The sequence below is a fragment of the Marmota monax genome, unplaced genomic scaffold (genome assembly GCF_021218885.2).
Source record: "Marmota monax isolate L192 unplaced genomic scaffold, Marmota_monax_Labrador192_F-V1.1 WCK01_AAM20220418_F8-fsc00027, whole genome shotgun sequence".
NCBI lineage: Eukaryota > Metazoa > Chordata > Mammalia > Rodentia > Sciuridae > Marmota > Marmota monax.
Genome location: NW_026694617.1, coordinates 15,372,031 through 15,394,360, shown reverse-complemented (window position 1 = coordinate 15,394,360; position 22,330 = coordinate 15,372,031). Strand labels below are relative to the sequence as shown.

General features: G+C 38.8%; 1 protein-coding gene across 3 annotated transcripts in view; it reads left to right on the top strand.

The window, feature by feature from the left end:
* The window catches only part of Grm8 (glutamate metabotropic receptor 8), a 764,371-nt gene that overhangs the window by 151,543 nt on the left and 590,498 nt on the right, over positions 1-22,330 (top strand). For all 3 annotated transcript variants that reach the window (XM_058572136.1, XM_058572135.1, XM_058572137.1), the window contains exon 3: positions 4,287-4,503. In XM_058572136.1, the coding sequence (XP_058428119.1) occupies positions 4,287-4,503 (217 nt within the window). The remainder of the gene's footprint in view (positions 1-4,286; positions 4,504-22,330) is intronic.

The following is a 22,330-nucleotide window of genomic DNA, read 5'->3' as shown; positions in this document are numbered from 1 at the left end:
TTCTGCCTGCCTAGAATACTTGAAGTCCTCTTATTCAACCAGCAGCCTGGGATTCAGTCCTCTCTCATGTTCTTTGTTGCTACAGGAACATGGAGCAAAGGATAGTGGGCTTCTACTTCAAGAAGAGGGGTCCTGGCTATGTAAGGAAAAGAAGTCTGGGATGTGTGTAGGCAGGTCAGAGAATAAAGGGAAAGCTTGTATATACTCTCACTTAATATATGTAGAACTCTGGCTTCTGGTTTAGGGTTTAGTTTCTTCTCCCTGTTAGGAAGAATAAGTAGGGAAAGCTAGCTAGAAAATTTTGTTCTGGAATAACCCAAGAAGGATAGGGCTGGGGGCAGAAACCTCTTCTTCTGTGGACAAAAGTGAGAATGTAATGGGAAAAATAACTATCAGAAAAATGGAAGCAAAAGCATTATTTTAGGGAGGGCATGATGAGTGTCCTGAGTTCTGTAATTAATTGCCTCAAATATGCTTTATTTGGATATTGGAAATATGGCCTCATTTTAAGCACACATCGTATTCTTATGAAACCTCAGAACAAAGAAAATGAGAATCAAAGAAAAGCAAAATGACAGTTGTTTTCAAATAGGCAATTTGATGTCTTTGGGAACTGAAAGAGAAGAAAAAAGAAAAGTCATGCAAGGACAGTGGTAGACAATGCTGGAAGGGAAAGTGGATGGAGGAGGACTAAGAGGTTAGGGTAGGGCTGGCTGGGGCAGGACACAAAGGTCTGTTATAGGGGGGTGCATTGGTCAGGCTGCTGGCACCTTCAGGCATCATGGAAAAGAGGCTAACAAAAGGATTTTATAAGGTGTGGGTGCAGTTAAAGTAGCCACCACAGGAAGCTGAAGTACTCAGGAATCAGCAACAGTGCAAGGGTAGAGGGTGGTCACTAGAGCCTGGCAAGAGCTTTAACCATGGTGAAGGCTCAGACAGAGAAACACCGCACCAGTGGGGGAGGAAGCTGGAGAAATCATTTCTAACTTCTGTCTTCTATTTCCCTGCCATGTTCTGTTGGTGTTTCCCATTGGCCAAACTCAACTGCAAGCCAGAAGCAAGAAAGCTTGGTGGTACAGTAGTTAAGGAGCAACCCCCCGAAGACATGCAGCAGGGTGGAGGGGCCAGTGGAGAAGACCATGACCCATATTTTAATGGAATGCAGGGAAGGCAACAGGATCATATTTCCTGCCATGGTTTAATTGGCGAATTGCCTCCAAACATCCATTGAGCACTTGCTGTCAGATATTGGGGATACGAAATAAGTTAACAGAGGGCCATAAGCAGACAGTAAAGATTCTAATATCAGAGGGCAGGAATAGCAAAAGACAATTCTACCTGATAGAGCTGGGGGAGGCTTCCCAGGGAGGTATGCAGAAGATCACCAGGTAGAGAGTGGAGTCTCCCTGTATCTGGAACAGTGTAGGTAAGGTTACTGGTGCGGTCAGAGTATGGAGAGAAGACACCAGGCAGGGAGAGAGGATGGCACAGTGTGCCGATCAATCCAAGCAGACTGGAGATCAGTTTGCATTTTATTCTTAAAATTGGCAAGTGGGGATTCACAGAGGCTTATAAAGGATTTTACTTTAAAAGGATAGGAGAAAAGTTGAAATCTGCTTTCCCTAATACCTTCTTTTCTTGTTTCTTTCCCCCCACTTTTTTTTTAAAACCTCATTTCCCTTTCCACCTCTCTCCTACACCCACCACCTTTTTATTATTGCTGCTTCTGGTAGATGAATCCTCCAGGGTTGGAGGGTAGTTAGGATGGACTGGATGTAGAGAAAAGAAAAAGAAGCATTCCATGACTTTAATAAATTCTCACTTCAGTTGCCAGTAGGGGTTTAACTTGAGGATAGTGAAAATATTGGGGATGCTGGCACCGAAATTAAAATGCTTAATGAGCCAATGCTTAGTGGTCTACTGCAATAAAGTAAAAATGAGATGTGACCACATGATAACTGGAAAAGTTGTCTTAAATACTAACCGTATACCATGATGTATATTATAATAAACTGTAACAGCAAAAACTAAGTGAAAATACAAACACATACTTGCACATTACTTTTTCACACATTGATCTGTAAAGAGAAAACTTTTCAAGACTTTGGGGAGAAAGTCCATTACTGAATTAATAAAGCAACCATCTTCTATCTACACTTTTGTTTTATATACTCTTTACACCTGTTTAATTAATCCTAAACATGATGCTGACTGCTAATTAAACAGCCCTGGAAGTGACTGACTGAAGGTAGTAATTTGAGATAATTAGTTTTGGTTTCAAACACTCAATTTTCACACTTTGTGCTCATTTTTAGAAAGGGGTGGCTCATTATTATAGACAGGGTGGGGATTGTATAAGGCATTTTACTGCTGGATTGAGTAGATGGAGAGGTGGGAGGATTATGTCTCCAAATAGGACAAGGAAATGGTACAGTGCTAAGGAAGATGGTATAGAATACTGTTCCCAACGTGTGTGTGTGTGTGTGTGTGTGTGTGTGTGTGTGTGAATATGCATGCACACACACACGCAGACTCACTGTGCTTCCCAATGTGAAGGTCAGACTGCTGAATCTCTTTCATTAGAACATAGAAACACACATGGTTTTGATCTTTGGAAAAATGTTTCCAGTAAGGGACAGATGACACCAAGTCATTCATGATTTCTTCCTCAGGTTCTCTAGAAGGAATCAAGAAAAGCCACAAAAGTTTGGTGTGTGGTTGGAGACCTAGAGGCATGCCTTTATGAGTAGTCATGTATTTCAAAGGCACAAAGCCTAGTGAAGTCAACCACCTGTCCATCAAGGCCAGAGAAAGCAAATGGCAGGAAGAGGGAGGTCAGATATTTTACATGATCCCACAGTCATGGTGAGTTTATATGCTCTCACCAAGAGGACAAAACCAGGAAGAATTTAGGGTTAAATAGGCTGAGTGGCCATTGTTATAGTTAGTATGAGAAAATAGGTTGATACCCGTTAAAACAGAATCCTGCAGCACCCTGGTGAGCTCCAGGCACCTGGTTCTGCTTCTGTACCAGGGTGAGGTGCAGCAAACAAACTCCTTCATCAAAACAGACAACTTAAAAATTTATTTATATCTTGGGAAGTTCAGAGTTACTTCACTGGCCACCAATATGAAATAGGATTACTTAATCTAGACTTAGAAAGGCTGTTCATGTGTTCAGTGCTTTTCGAAGATGTCAAGAGAGGAGTCAAAACCTCCATGTGGATTGGAAGTCATCAAGCTAGAGGGTGGTGGGTAACCAGTGGATCCCAGGATGTATAGATTGGCATGGGAAGACAGACCCACAACCTCTTTGACATTGTCTTTGAGCACTGACATTAGCTACAATATCTGATGGAGAATAAAGTTGTTTTATGTATTAAGTCATGCCTTCATCTTCAAACAAGCCACCTAAGTTAGGACATGCTTGACTTCTGAACTTTCACCCACATCCCAGAATACCAGCCAAAGAGTGATAAGACACCTAGCTGTACAGCTCACTCTCCAAAATTATTGAGAAATGACATAGAATTCTTATTTTTGAAAAATCTTTTAAAAATTTGCCCTGTTCATGTCAGAAAATAATATGTTAAAAGAAGTTATGGTAATGTTTTGAACAACCAACAATAAAAAATTTTAAAAAAAAAGAAGTTATGGTCTGGATTTCTTTTCCTTGTGACTTTTAGGGGGAACTAGAAAGATGTTTTTATTAGAGGATACATGGTTGGTTATTCCCAAACCTTTATAAGGTATTCATGATTACACCAATAAGTGATGAATAGGCTTTCAAAACTATATACTTAAAATTATTTACTGAAATTCAATATTAAGACTTAAAAATCATCAAGTGTCAAAAATATCTTATATTTAATTTCCTGTTTGTCATTTTTTTAATAGCCTTTGTGTCCTAAAGCCAAAGATAATTTCAGAGGTGACCTTTTCTGATGTATATATGTACTATGCCTTCATTTCTTTCTCATTTTTATGCTAGAACAATCATGTACAGAATAAAAAAGCACAAACGTTTTCCTTTGGCTTATGAAACAATGGAAACTGAAGCAAGACTAAATTCTTTCTCACTGTTTATAAGTATGTGCATTGAAAGAAAGCAAACATGGATCATTAGAAAATATTTTATAATTAAATTGGTATTCTGAAACCTTATTTTGGCTTTGAGCTAATATGTCTAGGTTTTTGTTATAGCTTTGACCGTTTGGTCTCCTGGGACAGTCCATCACTCTACAAGATTCCTCATGGGTTGAAATTAACTGTCATTTGTTTTACAGATACCTCAAATTAGCTATGCATCCACAGCCCCAGAGCTAAGTGATAACACCAGGTATGACTTCTTCTCTCGGGTGGTCCCGCCTGACTCCTACCAAGCTCAAGCCATGGTGGACATTGTGACAGCTCTGGGATGGAATTATGTGTCGACACTGGCTTCTGAGGGGAACTATGGAGAGAGTGGTGTGGAGGCCTTCACCCAGATCTCAAGGGAGATTGGTGAGCATATATTTATCATATGATTGTATTTGGAGGTGACAGGTTGTTGAAGTCTGAACAACTCCAAGTATATGAAATAATTAGAGCTCCTACAGATGTGTGGTCTCAGCTGTCCACTGTAGAGGAAAGCTGGATGTATTATAAATGATTTTATTTGTTCACAGGTCATTCAAGGTGACACTTTGGTGCTAATTTAGGAAATAGAGCTCCTGACTCAGGTGAACTTTTTTTTTTTTTTTAAGTGTCTGTTTTGATGAGGGAGTTTGCTGGCACAGTAGAGACACTGCAAATTTGAATAAATGACATACTATTTGATTGTTCTAGATGGAAGTTTACATTAGCAAGTCATTAAATTAAAAAAAAACAACAATGGAATTTAACATCCAGCACCAGAGGGATTAAAACTAGTAGTCATCATAAAGCAATACCAAAGTAACCCCCAACACTGTATTTAAGAGATACTCTTATTGTCATATTTGACTTTTTTTTTATTCTTACCTAAAACTTGGAAGCTTACATTGGGGTGAAAGGCAAAATGTGAAAACTTGGTTGAAACATAGTGCTGAGAAGCTTTGTCCTGGACTTTCTTCAAAGTGCTTATTCAAATCTCTGGAGACCTTTCACCAATGTGTGTGTTTACCCATGAGGTTGTAAATCCATTACAAAACAGAACAAAACAACAACTTGGCTCATAAATCTGAATGCTGATTAGTCTATAATGTATCTTTGTGGTAAAAAGGACACATATTATTGTTACTTAAATACTATTATTGTGAATGAATGCATTTTTTTATGTAGGTAATAGCAACATCTCATGGAAAGATTACAGTTTCCCTTGGCTGTTTTTCAATAATTATGAACTTAAAGGAAGAAATTCTTTCTTGGAGAAAGGAAAAGATCATGGGCTTGATTCAGAGTTAACAATAATTACCAAGGACAAACAGTCTAAATTTATTAAAAATAAGATTTTCATTTGAAAAATTTGTAGATGTTCAGGTCTGTTCTTCTGTATAAGATGCCTTACATTGTCAACTGAGAAGAAGTATAAATTGGAAATTTATTATGCACAGGATTTGGTATATTTCACATTTGTTCAATGGCTGTGCTGTTGCAGAAACTGTAGAAAGGTCTGGTCTTGTTGGACAGATTAGGTTAATTTATTTAATTGGACAACCGTTCACACCTGCTGTAAGTGTCCATGATGCCATAATCTTTGCTCTTTGGAATTTTAAATTATATCACTATTGCCATAAAAATGATTCAAAACATTCGATTGAACTTTATATTATCTTCTTGGGTAAAAAGCCCAAGTTATCCTTAGAGGAAATGCCTACTCAGATGAAAACAATAGCTGCTGGAAGCAGGGTTAATGTATTATTTAAGCAGCTGATGTCAATTCTTACCAGAGTGATAATTCAACACGAGATGGAAACTAATAGAGTATGTATTGAAATAAGTTTTCTGCAGTGATCCTGGGCATTCCTCAATGCCAGGAAACATTTTGTGTGCCTGAAACAGATTACTATGAAAAATTCAATACAGGACATAATTTGCCAATTGTTGTGGAATCTGATAAAATTCATTGTTCCAAAAGTTAAGTGGCAGTACAATTTTATTCTTTTGACTAAAATAAGAAATATTTAGTTTTTACTTTTTCAGGAGCATTGCTATACTCTGGTAATACTGTCACATAAACGGTTTCAGATGGTACCATTCATTATTGCTGTTTCTATCTTAGTCATTAGTATGGGAGAAAATAATTTTAGTGCCTTGTGTATGCTTCTGATTAGAGCAACACATTTTTTTCTATGTTGATCCTTTCAGTTTTCTTTGACTTGATTGGCTGTCCATTCTATTTCAGTTCTCACTTATCTGGGGAATGGAGGAGGGATGGGTTGTCAATTAATATGCAGAATACTGAAAAGGCCGAATTAGTACCACACTAGAGTATGCCATAGAATATATTAAATATCAAAATCATCCCTCATTTTAATGACAAAGATTTTATCTAGAACAAAAATAGCTGAAAATTAAACCTTTTACATGACAATGATATTAATGGGAATGGCAAATGGTAGCAACTTAACCCATTCTGTAATTATCTGATGATTCTAATGAAAATTCATTAGTTCTGTAACATTTGCTGCTCTTAACTACAACATTGATGACATCTCTGTCATGATGTTAGTAGTGTGTTTTTAAAAAATCTTACTATCTTGACTAAGAAGGAAATGTATAAATTCACTTTTGGAGTGTCTGTCTATTAATAAAATTATGTATTTTCCCAATTCTTATAAATAAAAGTTCCCCTACTTGATTCTGAAATCCTCTTTAGCAACATCAACTGCTATGAAATTTCAGTCTAAATTGAGGCATACTATGTCTTATATCTGATTTATTCAGACATGTCATAATAGGATGATAGTAAAATTAAAATCATTTTAGTAGTAAATTGCTTGTACAGTTTAATTAGAATGTTTTTTATTTTAACAAAATTTGAGACCGAGGGAAGTTTTTCTTGTGAATCTGGGGAAAGGAAGTTTATGAGTAAATGGTGGCTGTGAGCATGTCAGTGATGGCCTCTCTCTAGATGATATCTTTCTGAAGGAGAGAGTGATAGGAGATACTTGATAAAATAAAGACAAATAGCTCCTTGATATCCCAGCTGTTTTAGTCTCAGCCCAAGGCATTTTTGGCGAAAAGATTTTACTGGAGAAGCCAAAAAATATTTGGGATCAACAAATTGCACAATTTGACTGGAGCATAGTTTGTATGGTGAGGTATAGGATATAAAATTGGTACCCCTGACATTGACACATAGTTATTCAATCATAAGGTGTTTTGGATCATAGGTTGTTTATTTCATTCTTAATTTTATAGACAATGAGGAAACTGCTAAAGTCTGAGGGAGTCTATCAGCATGTGTACTTAAGTGGAAGATGGAGAGACCAGTTAAGGAACCAATGCAATATCAGTGTTGGCCTGATAAACAGAAGAGGAGACAGGCAACAGACACATCTGAGGTGGAGTCTATGGAAATTACTTAGAGCTGAGGCCAAAAAAAAAAAAGAAACTAAAGGTGACTTTAGAATTCCATATCTGAGTGAGTAGGAGAAAACTAGTGCCATCCACAGGAAAGAATAAAGTAGAAGTTGGTTAGGTCTGGGAAGCATGAGTTTGGTTATGAACATACTAAGCTTTGGGTACCAATATACATATTTGTGGAGAAGGGCAGCAAGGAACACTGATCTGAAACTAAGCAGGAGCTGAGATGTAGTTCTGAAGCTTGTTTCCCCAGAATTGAAAGGGAGGGAGCCATGGTCGCTGAGGTAGAATATGTAGAGGGAGAAGCAAACAGGGTTGAGGGTGGATTCTGGGCCATAGCTCTGGTATAAGGGGTGGGGTAAGGGTCTACATGCAGCAATGGGAAGCTAAAAATAGGGCAGAGTGTTCTCCTCTCTTGGTGGTTTTGTGTTCATCAAGGGGTCTCTTTGCCTAGGAAGGTTTCCACTGCAGGAGGTGGTAGAAAGAGTTCCTTAGGAAAAATTCAAGGACTTTGTGCAATCTTTCATAAGAGAACAGGAACTTTTGCCAGAGGGCATAGCTGAAAGTATGTTGTATCATTACAGAGAACCAAGTAGTGTTCTTGAGAGGTGTTTTTCATTCCTAAGGCTACCAGAGCAAAGTAGCACACTTTGGGTGGCTTCAAACAACAGTAGATTTTTAACTTTCAGTTCTGGAGGCTAGAAATAAGAAATCAAGGTATCAGCAGACCATGCTACCTCTGAAACTGTAGAGGAGAATCCTTCCTTGCCCTAGAGGCTTCTGGTGTCATCACATGGTCATCATCTACTTTCTTGTGTCTGTCCCCACGTCTTCTCTTCTTACAAGGGTGCAGGATGAATGAAGGATCCTCCTTTCTCCTCTATCATCTCATTTTAACCTTTGCAATCCTGTTTCCAAATACATTCTGAGGCACTGAGGTCAGGATTTCAACATGTCTTTTTGGGGAGACAGTTCAACTCATAACACGATAATCGTGAAGCAATCAGGGAGAGAGCTTCCAGGGACAGAAGAGGCAGTCCTGGAAGACAGCAGGGTGACGCTGAGAAGACAGAATTTGGTTAATGGAGAAACCAGTGTGGAAGTTCCTTTGGAGTGTTATGGAATTCTACTACTTCTCCTGGAGTAGGTGGTGGGGATCCCAGGGTCTGGCTTCCCAGGCCTCAAGGTAGTGAAGAGCTCCCTCCCAGTGGGATTGCTGTGGGTGCTGCTGATATGAACGGGTACTTGCTCTTCAACTGGCCTTGGTTTGTGTGTAATTTTCCATGACATCTGGAAAGGTCTGAACATCCAGAGAATCCCTTCTGTCTTGATTTATTTTTCTTTCCCTCTTTTGGCTTGAGGGAAGGGAATAGTTTAGTTGCTGCAGGCTGTCTTACACATTACCCATGTTACACACCCTCAGTTCTAGGACCATTGTCTTCTCTTTGTCTTGTTTTAATTATTGCATGTGATGTTTCATTGATATTGTAATAAAAGGGTGGATGATATTCTCTTATGCTTTTCCATCATCAGCTCGGGGGCTGGTAGCTTGTGACTCAATAAATGACTTCCTTGGGTCTTTAGACGGGCTCTTTCACTTCTTTGTTTTACCTTATTATACTACTTTTAAAAGAAGACAGGATAATAAATGTTAATGCTGCTACTATCATTCTAAGGGGCCAGGAAGCTAAAGCTTTATCTTTGAAGATAAAAGGGATTTGTGAAAGCCTGATGTCTTTTCGGTGTGGATTTGCACAGTGTGGCGACATACCTCCTTTAATCAGTCATCGTGTTTGTGATCCGCTTATGGAAGCCAACAGGCCTTCAAGTCGTCATCGCATACATTATGGGGGGCAGAATAGACCTGAATCTGTCAAATCTATATGTGACATTTTTTCCTAATTTGCAAATGCTGGAAGCTTCTGCACATTGTCTGACACGTGCTCAGAATCTCAAAATCTCAGTGTTGGAAGGTACCACAGAGGTCATTGGATTGGCAGAGTCTGTTTCAGATGTCAACGTAATAAACAATTTGATTAATTCATTTTTGTATATAAAATAACTCACGCTTGCCAAAAATTAATAGTGATTTATATTTGGTGAGGGTCAAGCAATAAAGTAAGGGACATATTATTCCATTGAGAAGTGCCCTCTGATCATGTTCTTTTAACTTTGTATGGTTTTAAAAGAAAGCATTTTCCCCCCTTGGGTTATAAACAAGAACTAAATTTCTATTCACTGAAATGGATTCACTTTAAGATTAAAACAAAATATTTTCAATGACAGAAAAGAATGCATAAAGAGCAACTTTTCCCCTCAGATGTTCATTGCTTTGGAAAAATGACTTCCAGCAGGCAAAAATCAATTTGACAAAAGTATTAATGTTGTAAAATACTGTGAATGAAAGGAAACATTTTAATTCAATTGAAAATTTTACTTTATATTCCTACAGCTGAGTTCCATTGATAACACCACATTTCAAGTTGCAAATCATATTTAATTAATATTAACACCAGGTAATTGGCAAGAATAACTTCAAAGGAGGGCTGAGGAAATTGCAAATTGGAACTGCAGGTGCAGCAATACTGCAGAAGCTTTAGAGGGTTCCAAAGAAAGTGTATGTGATTTTAACAATTACCGCAGAACCTGATCAAATAGAGTGTCATTTCAAAGCTTTTCTTTGCTCTGGCCCTTCCTGATATTTAGGGCTTAGTAACTTCCGACCAGCAACAGCAGGTATTAATGTGAACTAGCAAGCAGCATTCAAATAAGTGCTTTAAAACCTACGATTCAAATGCTGTAGTTAAGTTTTTTGTAAACGATGGCAGTTTGATACAGTGGAACCCATCTTTGAGTCACAACTTCCTTAAATCCCCTCAATTATGAGACTTCATTAATGATCTTCTCTGAGGATTAATTTCCTTGTCTGTAAGATGGGAGGCTTCTACTCAGTGATCCTCAAGTGATGTAATATTTGTGATTTTTTTGTTTTTTATAAACTCCAATGTGCTGTTTAATATCAGGTTTTACTTGTGAAAAGAATGGGGGTAATACAGATTTTCCCCCAAGGTGTGACAAAGCTGTATATTATTATAGGGATGGTAGGTAGGTATGGTATACATTATTATAGGCAGGTAGGTACTGGACTAGAAGAAAGAGCTCTGCTTGCTTTGTTAATTCCCTTCAAACTTAGCCAAACTGGCAGTTTTGCCTGAAAGGACAGAGAGTATTTTAAGGTACTCCTCACTCCAATGTCTTTTGTCTTTACTAGTTCTCTACAGCATCTGAGGCTGGAGTAGGTGGTGGGGGTCCCAGCAAGTATTCTACCCAGTCTTTTTTTTGAATATTATTTATCATGTCACCTGACCATTGTCTCTGCTTGGGTCTGACCATTCAGTTGCCATTGTAACAGGGCTGAGATGTTAGTACAAGTTGGGGTCTCTCACCTCATCCTTAGTATTGTGTCCCGAGGGTTATGTGCTTAACCCTATAGTACCACTCACCACTCTGATCATAATGCTGATTTCACTGGGTATCTCTTCCACTTGAACAAAGGACCCAGGAATGCCCAGCAGAGTTCTTGGTTTGAGGCAGGTGCTTCACGAATGCCTACTGAATAGTTACTGTCCCCACATTAATGTTGTGTCGGTCACATGATCCCAGAGGTTAGACTTGCTCAGACTCTGGGAACTGAAAAGCAGAGATGTTTCCAACAATGGCTTATGCATTTTCTTGGCTAATGTGTAACCTCTAAGGGAATTTTCTGGGGCTTCTATCAAGTAGAACTTGATTTTTTTTGTTTGTTTGTTTCTGGAAAATACCAAAGTTATAAAGTAGGATTTAGCCCAACTGTAATTCTTTAGCCAAACATCATCAAGACTTCTTACTGGCTAGGCTTGAGTTCCAGATCTGTCAGTGGGATGATAACTTTCCCAGTTTCCTCATCCGTCAAATGGTGATAACAATCGTGTAAGAATTGAGTAAGATCATATCTAATAGTGGGTGGCTCTGATAAGTGGTCAATAATTGTTGATTTATATTATGTTAGGAGTCCATTCTCATGAGTAGGTGGCCTAGAAGGGGATCTTACAGTTTTCCCAAGGAATGGAAGGAAGTGCACCTAGGAGTAAACAATCCTATTATTATTATTATTATTATTAATTTCCTAGCAGGACTAATATGTTCCCTTGGATAGCGCTGGTGTGTCATTGAACACATGCATTAAGTACCGTCAGCATGGGCTCACTGAATCCACCTGCTCTTCTTCCCTTCTGAATCTTCCAAATATTAATTGATTTTTCCAGCATTTATAGTTCACCCACCAAGTGTCAAGCCACAGTAGTTTAAGCTGAGGATACAGAGATCAGTCGCGGCCTCTGCTTTCTGGCAGGTCACTGTGTGTCAGAGGAGGCCGGGATGCAAACAATTACAGATTAATGTGGCCATTGCCTTAGTGGAGCCATTATTTGGAAACATTACTCATAAACATCAGGCTCAAGGGAGGGCATCCTTCAGTTCAGGTAACAAAAAGGCCTGGTGTGAGGCAGTGGAAGGTGGTGGTTGGATCCCAAGGTCAAAGGGAGTACATGATATGTTGGGAATTAAACTAATTTCAATAACTTCAGCAAAACCATATCTTTTTTTTCCTGAGAAAAAAGCACAAAAATCAAATGTAAAATATGATATCAACTTGGTGGCACCTATATTTGTAAAATGTTTTAACATGTATAAAATATATATTGTGTTTCATGATTATTTATTAATTTACTGATGATTACTCAGAGGTTTTTACTTACAATCAGCACAAGATGTGCCCTGACATCAGACTATTTTTCAAGATCACTGCTATCTACCACCTCCTGTGCCCTGGCCCGCAGTTGTGGTTTAACTCAGCTCCTGAGTCTCAGCCAGAGCTAACCACTCGCACCCAGTCTCAGCCCACAAGTTGGCAGGGTGTGGAAGGATTTTTGTCCTGATAGACTCTGTCATCAGGGAGGAGTCCTGGAGTCCCTCTCTATTACTGCAAACTTACAGCGCTGTTCTACACATGACTTACACTCCAGATCCTTGGGAATGGATTTGTGCCTGGACTCTGACCTCCTAGGATTGGACCATGACACCCACCTGTTCCCTGTCAACTTCCACCTGATTGGTGTAAGCATCCATCAGCTGCCTGCATTCTCAGGGTCACTAAGGTCTGACTTTGCATAGAGCCTTTGAGCAGAATGCTGGCTGTGTACTGGCCCTTACTTGTGCTAGGGTCCTAACCCTCTCAAGCTTGTTGTCTTACACTTCTGAGGTCCATTTAATATTATTTTGATAGTAGACTATGAATGAATAGATATGAATTTCCTAGAATAAAAGAATTCGGCCTCAGGGAGTAGTTTCTCTCTCAGAGATTCCTATACAAATGCTTAGAAAGGGCTCGAATCTGTCACATCAAAAGTGCAGTTCCTTTTCAAGTTATTTTTTTCCTGCTACCTAACTCCCACTGCCAACTGCATTAGTTTCCTAGGGCTGCCGTAACAAAGTACCACAAATTGGGTAGCTTAAACAACATAAATATATCAGGATACGGTTCTGGAGGTTTGAAGTCTAAGATCAAGGTGTCAGCAGGGTTGTTTCTTTTCTGAGGACTGTAAGGAAGAATCTGTTTCATTCATCTCTCCTAGCGGTATTTTGCCAGTATCTTTGCCATTCCTTGGTGTATGGAAGCATCACTGTGATCTCTGCCTTCATCTTCACATGATTTTCTCTGTGTGCATGTCTGTGTGTGTCTCTCTGTGTGTCTGTGTCTAGATTTCTCTCGACATATTAGGACACCAGTCATGTTGAATTAGGGGCCTATCTTACTCCAGTATGATTTTGTATAACTTCATTTTCATTTAGTTAGTTAAATCTGCAAAGACCCTGTTTCCAAATAAGGTCACATTCTGAAGAACTTACTAGGGGTTAAGATTTCAACATATCAATTTTGGGGGTCACAATTCAATCCATAACACCAACCATGGCTTCTGGATTGAGCTCTGATTAATGGAATTCTGTCTGAAGTGAGCCCACATTTGTACTGGTCCTGTAGATGAATTTTGGGCCTCCCTGTTTCCTCTGAATGATCTTCTCTGTAATCCAGGGACCCAGCGACTTTCCTCCTGACTCCTGCCAGATGGTCACTTTAATATCTCACAACTTAATGCCCAAGTCACAATAAGAATTATACTTCCCCCTGTCTTATCCCCAAAGAAATCACATTCTTTTATTTTCTTTTCCAAAGACATTTCCTTGTTAAAGGCATTCTGTTTGGAAACTCCAGCACTAGATGAGAGCTTTAAGGTGCAATCTGTACTTTACTGTGTTGATAGAAGCACATAATATAAAAACACCCTTCTGCAGAAATGAAGCAACATCAGAATCCATTTATGTTATTTTATAGGCCTTAAAGGAGTTGGCCAGAGAATTAGGAGTGTGTTTTCCCAGTTTACTTCATAACTTCTCAACTAAGCAACAATTATAGTTTCCTTAAAAATAAATGGCTCAAGAATAATAAAATCAGAAGGCTGTAAGATGAATAGTTGTTTGAAATAGGTGCCAATTATTTCAAGGGTTATGTCCCCTGGCAAAGCTGTGCAGAGTGGACCCTGTTCTCCAGCATCTGCGTGTGTGACAGATGCTGGGCTCCATCCTTTGCTGCTTTCACTGCTACCTGACCAAAGCCATTTCATGATTCAGTGGTGGCCCCAGGAGGGGTGGAGAGGGGAAAGAGAGAGTGAACCTCAAGTCAGCACATTTGTTTCTTGTTAACAGCTCTGGGAAGAGGTTTGGTCAGGAAAGAAATTTCAAGTAATGATTTAAACATATCTTCTGGCAGTTGTAGCAGTGAGGAAAAAAAAATAATGCTTCTTGTAACAGCTCAGACACACTTCCAAGGCAGTGGTACGCATAGCCATGTGACTCTGGAGTCACATTTGCATCATGTATCACAGCTGGCATGCACATAATGGGCTGTTAAGGGAAAGAGGGATGTTCAGGGTACATTGCTAGTCTTTTGTATTTGCTATCATGGAGGGCAGTCACTATGGCCTCCTTCAAAATGTTGCTAGATGTCATTGCCAGAGGGAATCCTATGCTATAATAGAACTATTTCTGATAGCTGGTGCAACATTGCTCTCAATAAATATTTGAGCCCCTACTATGTGCCAGGGCCTTGTTTGAGGTAGCAGGAATATGGTGCTGATGAGACAGACCTGATTCCTGACCTCATGGGGTTCCCATTCTATCTTACTGTCTTTCTATGTCTTGTGTCCTTTTAGTCTCATATCTCTCCATGGTATGGGAATTTAGATTAAGCCCACAGAGTAGGATGCCTCCAACTGAGTTCATGAAAAGGCTGAGAAAGGGCTTGCATCTCTCATACCCATGGCTTGATCCTTTGTGTGTTCAGAAGATGCTGAAGCTCAGCTGAGGTATCCATATGTATATGTGTTTGCTCACCAGGTGCAGTTGCTTAGGGGCAATGCCAGTTGCAGGGAGAGTAAAGAATGGCATGAAGGGCATAGATCAGAGATTATGGACCTGGTCGTGGCCTGAACCTACTGCCACATGGCATGATAATCACACTTGCCATCTCTCAGCCTGAATGTCTGCCTGTCCTCCATGTTGGTCTGATTAACATTTCCTTGTCTTTCTTGGTTATTTTCATGAAGCCTCCATTTTTTTTTTCATTCCCACCTCCCCTAAGTCAAGATATTTGTGTTCTGTCAAATGAAAACTAATCCCTACTTAGATAAGAGAAAACTTTATTCAGAAAAAAAGACTATTGCAATAGAAAGAATGCCCCAATCTCAGACATCTAGGAGCATCAGAAAATCAAAGAGACAAAGCTTTTCTTTTATAGGGTAGGGAGGGAGGGATAAGCAAAGTTTAATAGAATCTATTAAAGGGAAGTTGGGGCATGACCAGTGGGATCTGAAAGGATAGTTTCGTGCTGTGTTCAGCTGATTCTCAGGGGAAGCAAAGGGAACCTGCTTCAATTTTTAGTGCTTTCTCAGATTTGGGGGAAAGAAGAGTTCAGAGTCCCATAGGAAAGAGAGAATCATTCTGTCCAGACCACACAGTGGGTAAAAAGCAGGTCACTGTGAACTCCTCTATGGTTCTATACAGATACATCACTGTTTTAATTACTTCTCTCTCTTCCTTCAGAAGTGGAGAGTATCTTTTTTCTTTGTTTAGTAAGTAGTTGCAAGATCTAGGAGATTCTGTCAAAATGTTTGTTGGATGAATGAATAAATGGGTACATGGCAGGGGGGTGTAACCTGGAGACATGACATCAGGAAGCAGAGACTTGGAGAAAGGTATATGGGACAGGCTAGGAATTCACATGAATGTTTTGAACAACCAACAATAAAAAATTAAAAAAAAAAAGAATTCTGTGGCCGAGATGGGACCCTGGTCCTGGGCTTAGCATCACATCCTGCCTGGTGGCACTTGAGAGAAATGGGCTATGGGGCTATGGCTGGGTCTGCAACAAGAAGGTACATGGGAAGGAGAAAAAGCCAGGGAACCAGAGTTCAGGGCCAGGGTTAAGTCCATAATACAGAAAGAAAATCTAAGGTAGATGACAGCAAGGTCAGTGGCCAGATTGCTAAACTTGATTCTGAGAATTCAGGCAAGTTCTATAGATCTATAGTTCTGGTGGGAAAAAAAGGCAGATTAAGAAACAAAGAGCTGACAAAGGGGTAGATGCAAAAATCAGAAAGTAGATTTATGTGTCAAACCTATCACTTCTATTTCAACTGGCTTTGAGTCTTCAAGGTATATAAACATGTGATGTGATTCCTGGCTGCAAGATATCCTAAAGGTCCAGAACTTCTGCTATGTAGGATGACTCCAGGTCCTAGAGCTTGCTTATCCATCATGCATTCCATATGTGCTTGGTGCTTATGTGAAGTTCAAAGAACTGTGCTAGGTGCTGGGAATTCACAGATTTGGTCCTTGGCCTCCAGGGTTTTAGAGCCTAGTGAGTGAGAAGATCTATTTATTTTTTTACCCTATTTTTTTCATTGGTACATAATAGTGGGATTTGTTGTTACATATTCATATATGCATGAGAAGATTGATGTTAAAAAGTAAACAAGATGATAATTATAAATTGTGTCTTATTAAGAAAAAAAAAACAAATGAATGCTTATGGTTCTTTGAGAGACAGCTGGGAAACCACTGTGGGTGGAATGCAGAAAGGGTAGCAGGCCTGAAGATGAGTAGTCAAGGGCTACTGAAGGACAGCCATGACTGGCAGTGTAGGCTTTATTCTCAGCAGTAGGAAGCCTTTGAGGGGGTTTGGAGAATGGCATGGTGTTATTGAGGCTTTAAGAAGATCATGTACAGAAACTGGATTGCAGAGGCAAGATAAAAGCAGGAGATAAGTTAGACATTTACCCCAGCTCTCCAGGCAAGGGCTGGGTTGGCTGAATTAGCACGACCCTGGGGGAAGGAAGTATGAGTGTGTGATTTGGCATTGGCACAAGTAGAGACAAGGACTTGGGCCTGGAGGACTGAGGTCACTTGATACCATGAGGATCAATGCCCTGGAAATAAAACTCCCTGAATCCATCTTGGCCAATAGCAGAGGATGTGCTGGAGCTCTTAGATTAGGGTGGGTGTGTCCAGAATGACTATGTGGCTCTTTGAATGAATGAATCAGGGCTGGGACATCAGATAAACTATTTTCTGGCAAAATTACTCTGATGCTTTAGTGAAAAAGAGCTAAAAATGTAAATGCCCCTCAAGTTGTTGTTACTTTTATTTTAATAACATCTATTTATAGATCTTTTTTTTTAATTTATTTTTTTATTGGTTGTTCAAAACATTACAAAGCTCTTGACATATCATATTTCATACATTAGATTCAAGTGGGTTATGAACTCCCATTTTTACCCCAAATACAGATTGCAGAATCACATCGGTTACACATCCACATTTTTACTTAATGCCATATTAGTAACTGTTGTATTCTGCTACCTTTCCTATCCTCTACTATCCCCCCCTCCCCTCCCCTCCCATCTTCTCTCTCTACCCCATCTACTGTAATTCATTTCTCTCCTTGTTTTTTTTCCCATTTCCCTCACAACCTCTTATATGTAATTTTGTATAACAATGAGGGTCTCCTTCCATTTCCATGCAATTTCCCTTTTCTCTCCCTTTCCCCTCCCACCTCATGTCTCTGTTTAATGTTAATCTTTTCCTCCTGCTCTTCCTCCCTGCTCTGTTCTTAGTTGCTCTCATTATATCAAAGAAGACATTTGGCATTTGTTTTTTAGGGATTGGCTACCTTCACTTAGCATAATCTGCTCTAGTGCCATCCATTTCCCTGCAAATTCCATGATTTTGTCATTTTTTAGTGCTGCGTAATACTCCATTGTGTATAAATGCCACATTTTTTTTATCCATTCATCTATTGAAGGGCATCTAGGTTGGTTCCACAGTCTAGCTATTGTGAATTGTGGTGCTATGAACATCGATGTAGCAGTGTCCCTGTAGCATGCTCTTTTTAGGTCTTTAGGGAATAGACCGAGAAGGGGAATAGTTGGGTCAAATGGTGGTTCCATTCTCAGCTTTCCAAGGAATCTCCATACTGCTTTCCAAATTGGCCGCACCGATTTGCAGCCCCACCAGCAATGTACAAGTGTACCCTTTTCCCCACATCCTCGCCAGCACTTGTTGTTGTTTGACTTCCTAATGGCTGCCAATCTTACTGGAGTGAGATGGTATCTTAGGGTGGTTTTGATTTGCATTTCTCTGACTGCTAGAGATGGTGAGCATTTTTTCATGTACTTGTTGATTGATTGTATGTCCTCCTCTGAGAAGTATCTGTTCAGGTCCTTGGCCCATTTGTTGATTGGGTTATTTGTTATCTTATTGTCTAATTTTTTGAGTTCTTTGTATACTCTGGATATTAGGGCTCTATCTGAAGTGTGAGGAGTAAAAATTTGTTCCCAGGATGTAGGCTCCCTATTTACCTCTCTTATTGTTTCTCTTGCTGAGAAAAAACTTTTTAGTTTAAGTAAGTCCCATTTGTTGATTCTTGTTTTTAACTCTTGTGCTATGGGTGTCCTATTAAGGAATTTAGAGCCCTACTCCACAATATGTACATCGGAGCCAACTTTTTCTTCTATCAGACGCAGAGTCTCTGATTTGATATCTAGCTCCTTGATCCATTTTGAGTTAACTTTTGTGCATGGCGAGAGGAGGGGATTCAGTTTCATTTTGTTGCATATGGATTTCCAGTTTTCCCAGCTCCATTTGTTGAAGATGCTATCATTCCTCCATTGCATGCTTTTAGCCCCTTTATCAAATATAAGATAGTTGTAATTTTGTGGATTGGTCTCTGTGTCCTCTATTCTGTACCATTGGTCCACCCGCCTGTTTTGGTACCAGTACCATGCTGTTTTTGTTACTATTGCTCTGTAATATAGTTTGAAATCTGGTATCGCTATACCGCCTGATTCACACTTCCTGCTTAGAGTTGCTTTTGCTATTCTGGGTCTTTTATTTTTCCATATGAATTTCATGAGTGCTTTATCTATTTCTACAAGAAATGCCATTGGGATTTTGATTGGCATTGCATTAAACCTATAGAGAACTTTTGGTAATATCGCCATTTTGATGATGTTAGTTCTGCCTATCCATGAACAGGGTATATTTTTCCATCTTCTAAGATCTTCTTCTATTTCTCTCTTTAGGGTTCTGTAGTTTTCATTGTATAAATGTTTCACCTCTTTTGTTAGGTTGATTCCCAAGTATTTTATTTTTTTTGAGGATATTGTGAATGGGGTGTTTTTCTCATTTTCGTTTCAGAAGTTTTGTCGCTGATATACAGAAATGCCTTTGATTTATGCGTGTTGATTTTATATCCTGCCATTTTGCTGAATTAATTTATTAGTTCTAGTACTTTCTTTGTAGACCCTTTTGGGTCTTCTAGGTGTAGAATCATGTCTTCCGCAAATAGTGATAATTTAAATTCTTCTTTTCCTATTTTTATGCCTTTAATTTCTTTCATCTGTCTAATTGCTCTGGCCAGTGTTTCGAGAACTATATTGAATAGAAGTGGTGATAGAGGGCATCCCTGTCTTGTTCCAGATTTTAGAGGGAATGCCTTCAATTTTTCTCCATTCAGAATGATGCTAGCCTGAGGCATAGCATAGATAGCTTTTACAATGTTGAGGTAAGTTCCTGTTATCCCTAGTTTTTCTAGAGTTTTGAACATAAAGGGATGCTGTACTTTGTCGAATGCTTTTTCTGCATCTATCAAGATGATCATATGGTTCTTATCTTTAAGTCTATTGATGTGGTGAATAACATGTATTGATTTCCGTATATTGAACCATCTTTGCATCCCAGGGATGAATCCTACTTGATCATGGTGCACAATTTTTTTGATGTGTTTTTGTATCCGATTCGCCAGAATTTTTTTGAGGATTTTTGCATCTAGGTTCATTAGAGATATTGGTCTGTAGTTTTCTTCTTTGAGGTGTCTTTGGTTTCGGAATCAGGGTGATGTTGGCCTCATAGAATGAATTTGGAAGAGCTCCCTATTTTTCTATTTCCTGAAATAACTTGAAAAGTATTGGTATTAATTCTTCTTTAAAGGTTTTGTAAAACTCTGCTGTATACCCATCCGGTCCTGGGCTTTTCTTGGTTTGTAGTCTTTTGATTGCTTCTTCTATTTCATCCATTGATATTGGTCTGTTCAAATTGTGTGTATCCTCCTGACTCAGTCTGGGCAAATCATATGACTTAAGAAATTTATTGATGTCTCCACTATCTTTTATTTTATTGGAATATAGGGTTTCAAAATTATTTCTAATTGTCTTCTGTATTTCTGTAGCATCTGTTGTGATATTGCCTTTTTTATCCCGTATGTTAGTAATTTGAGTTCTCTCTCTTCTTCTCTTCGTTAGCATGGCTAAGGGTGTGTCGATCTTATTTATTTTTTCGAAGAACCAACTTTTAGTTTTGTCAATTTTTTCAATAGTTTCTTTTGTTTCCATTTCATTGATTTCCGCTCTGATTTTAATTATTTCTTGCCTTCTGCTACATTTGCTGTTGTTTTGCTCTTCCTTTTCTAGGGCTTTGAGCTGAAGTGTGAGCTCATTTATTTGTTGGTTTTTTCTTTTTTTGAGGAATGACCTCCAGGCGAAGAATTTCCCTCTTAAAACTGCTTTCATTGTGTCCCATAGATTCTGATATGTTGTGTCTGTATTTTCATTTATCTCTAAGAATTTTTTGGTTTCCTCCTTTATGTCTTCTGTAACCCATTGATCATTCAGTAACATATTGTTCATTTTCCATGTGATATAGGATTTTTCCTTCCTTCTTTTATCATTGATTTCCAGTTTCATTCCATTATGATCAGATAAAATGCATGGTATTATCTCCACCCCTGTATATTTACTGAGGGTTGCCCTATGGCATAATATATGGTCTATTTTTGAGAAGGATCCATGTGCTGCTAAGAAAAAAGTATATCCACTTGATGATGGTTGATATATTCTATATATGTCAGTTAAGTCTAGGTTATTAATTGTGATATTGAGTTCTATAGTTTCTTTATTCAACTTTTGTTTGGAGCATCTGTCCAATGGTGAGAGAGGTGTGTCGAAGTCACCCATAATTAATGTGTTATGGTCTATTTGATTTTGGAACTTGAGGAGAATTTGTTTTATGAACATCGCAGCACCATTATTTGGTGCATAAATATTGATTATTGTTATGTTTTGTTGGTGAATGGTTCCTTTTAACAGTATATAGTGTCCTTCCTTATCCCTTTTGATTAGCTTAGTCTTGAAGTCAATTTTATTCAATATGAGGATGGCCACCCCTGCTTGCTTACGAGGACCGTGTGCGTGGTATATTTTTTCCCAACCTTTCACCTTCAGCCTGTGTATGTCTTTTCCAATCAGATGTGTCTCCTGGAGGCAGCATATTGTTGGATTTGTTTTTTTAATCCATGTTACCGGCCTATGTCACTTTATTGGAGAGTTTAGGCCATTAACGTTTAGAGTTACTATTGATAGATGGTTTGTACTTCCAGCCATGTTTGTTTATTTATCTTTTTTTTAAATTTAGTTTGTTTCTCCATGATTAGCTTTCCCCCCACCCTCTGTCTTTACTGAGGCACTTCCCACTGATGGTTTTGGTTATTGTTTTTCATTTCTTCCTCGTGTAGTGTTTTGCTCAAGATGCTTTGCAATGCTGGTTTTCTGGCTGCAAATTCTTTTAACTTTTGTTTATCATGAAATATTTTTATTTCATTGTTGTACCTGAAGCTTAGTTTTGCTGGATACAAAATTCTTGGTTGGCATCCATTGTCTTTCAGTGTTTGAGATACGTTGTTCCAGGATCTTCTCACTTTCAGCGTCTGTGATGAATAATCCATTGTTAACCTTATTGGTTTACCCCTGAATGTAAACTGCCTCCTTTCTGTTGTAGCTTTTAATATTTTCTCTTTGTTCTGTATATTGGATATCTTCATAACAATGTGTCTTGGCGTTGGTCTACTGTGATTTTGTGTGCTTGGTATCCTTTATGTATCTACAATTTGTATATCCATTTCCTTTTTTATTTCTGGAAAGTTTTCTATAATTATTTCATTCAGCAGGTTGCTCATTCCCTTGGTTTGAACCTCTATACCTTCCTCTATCCCGATGACTCTTAAGTTTGGTTTGTTTATGTTATCCCATATCTCTTGGATGTTTTTCTCGTGATTTTTTACCAGCCTTTCTGAGTT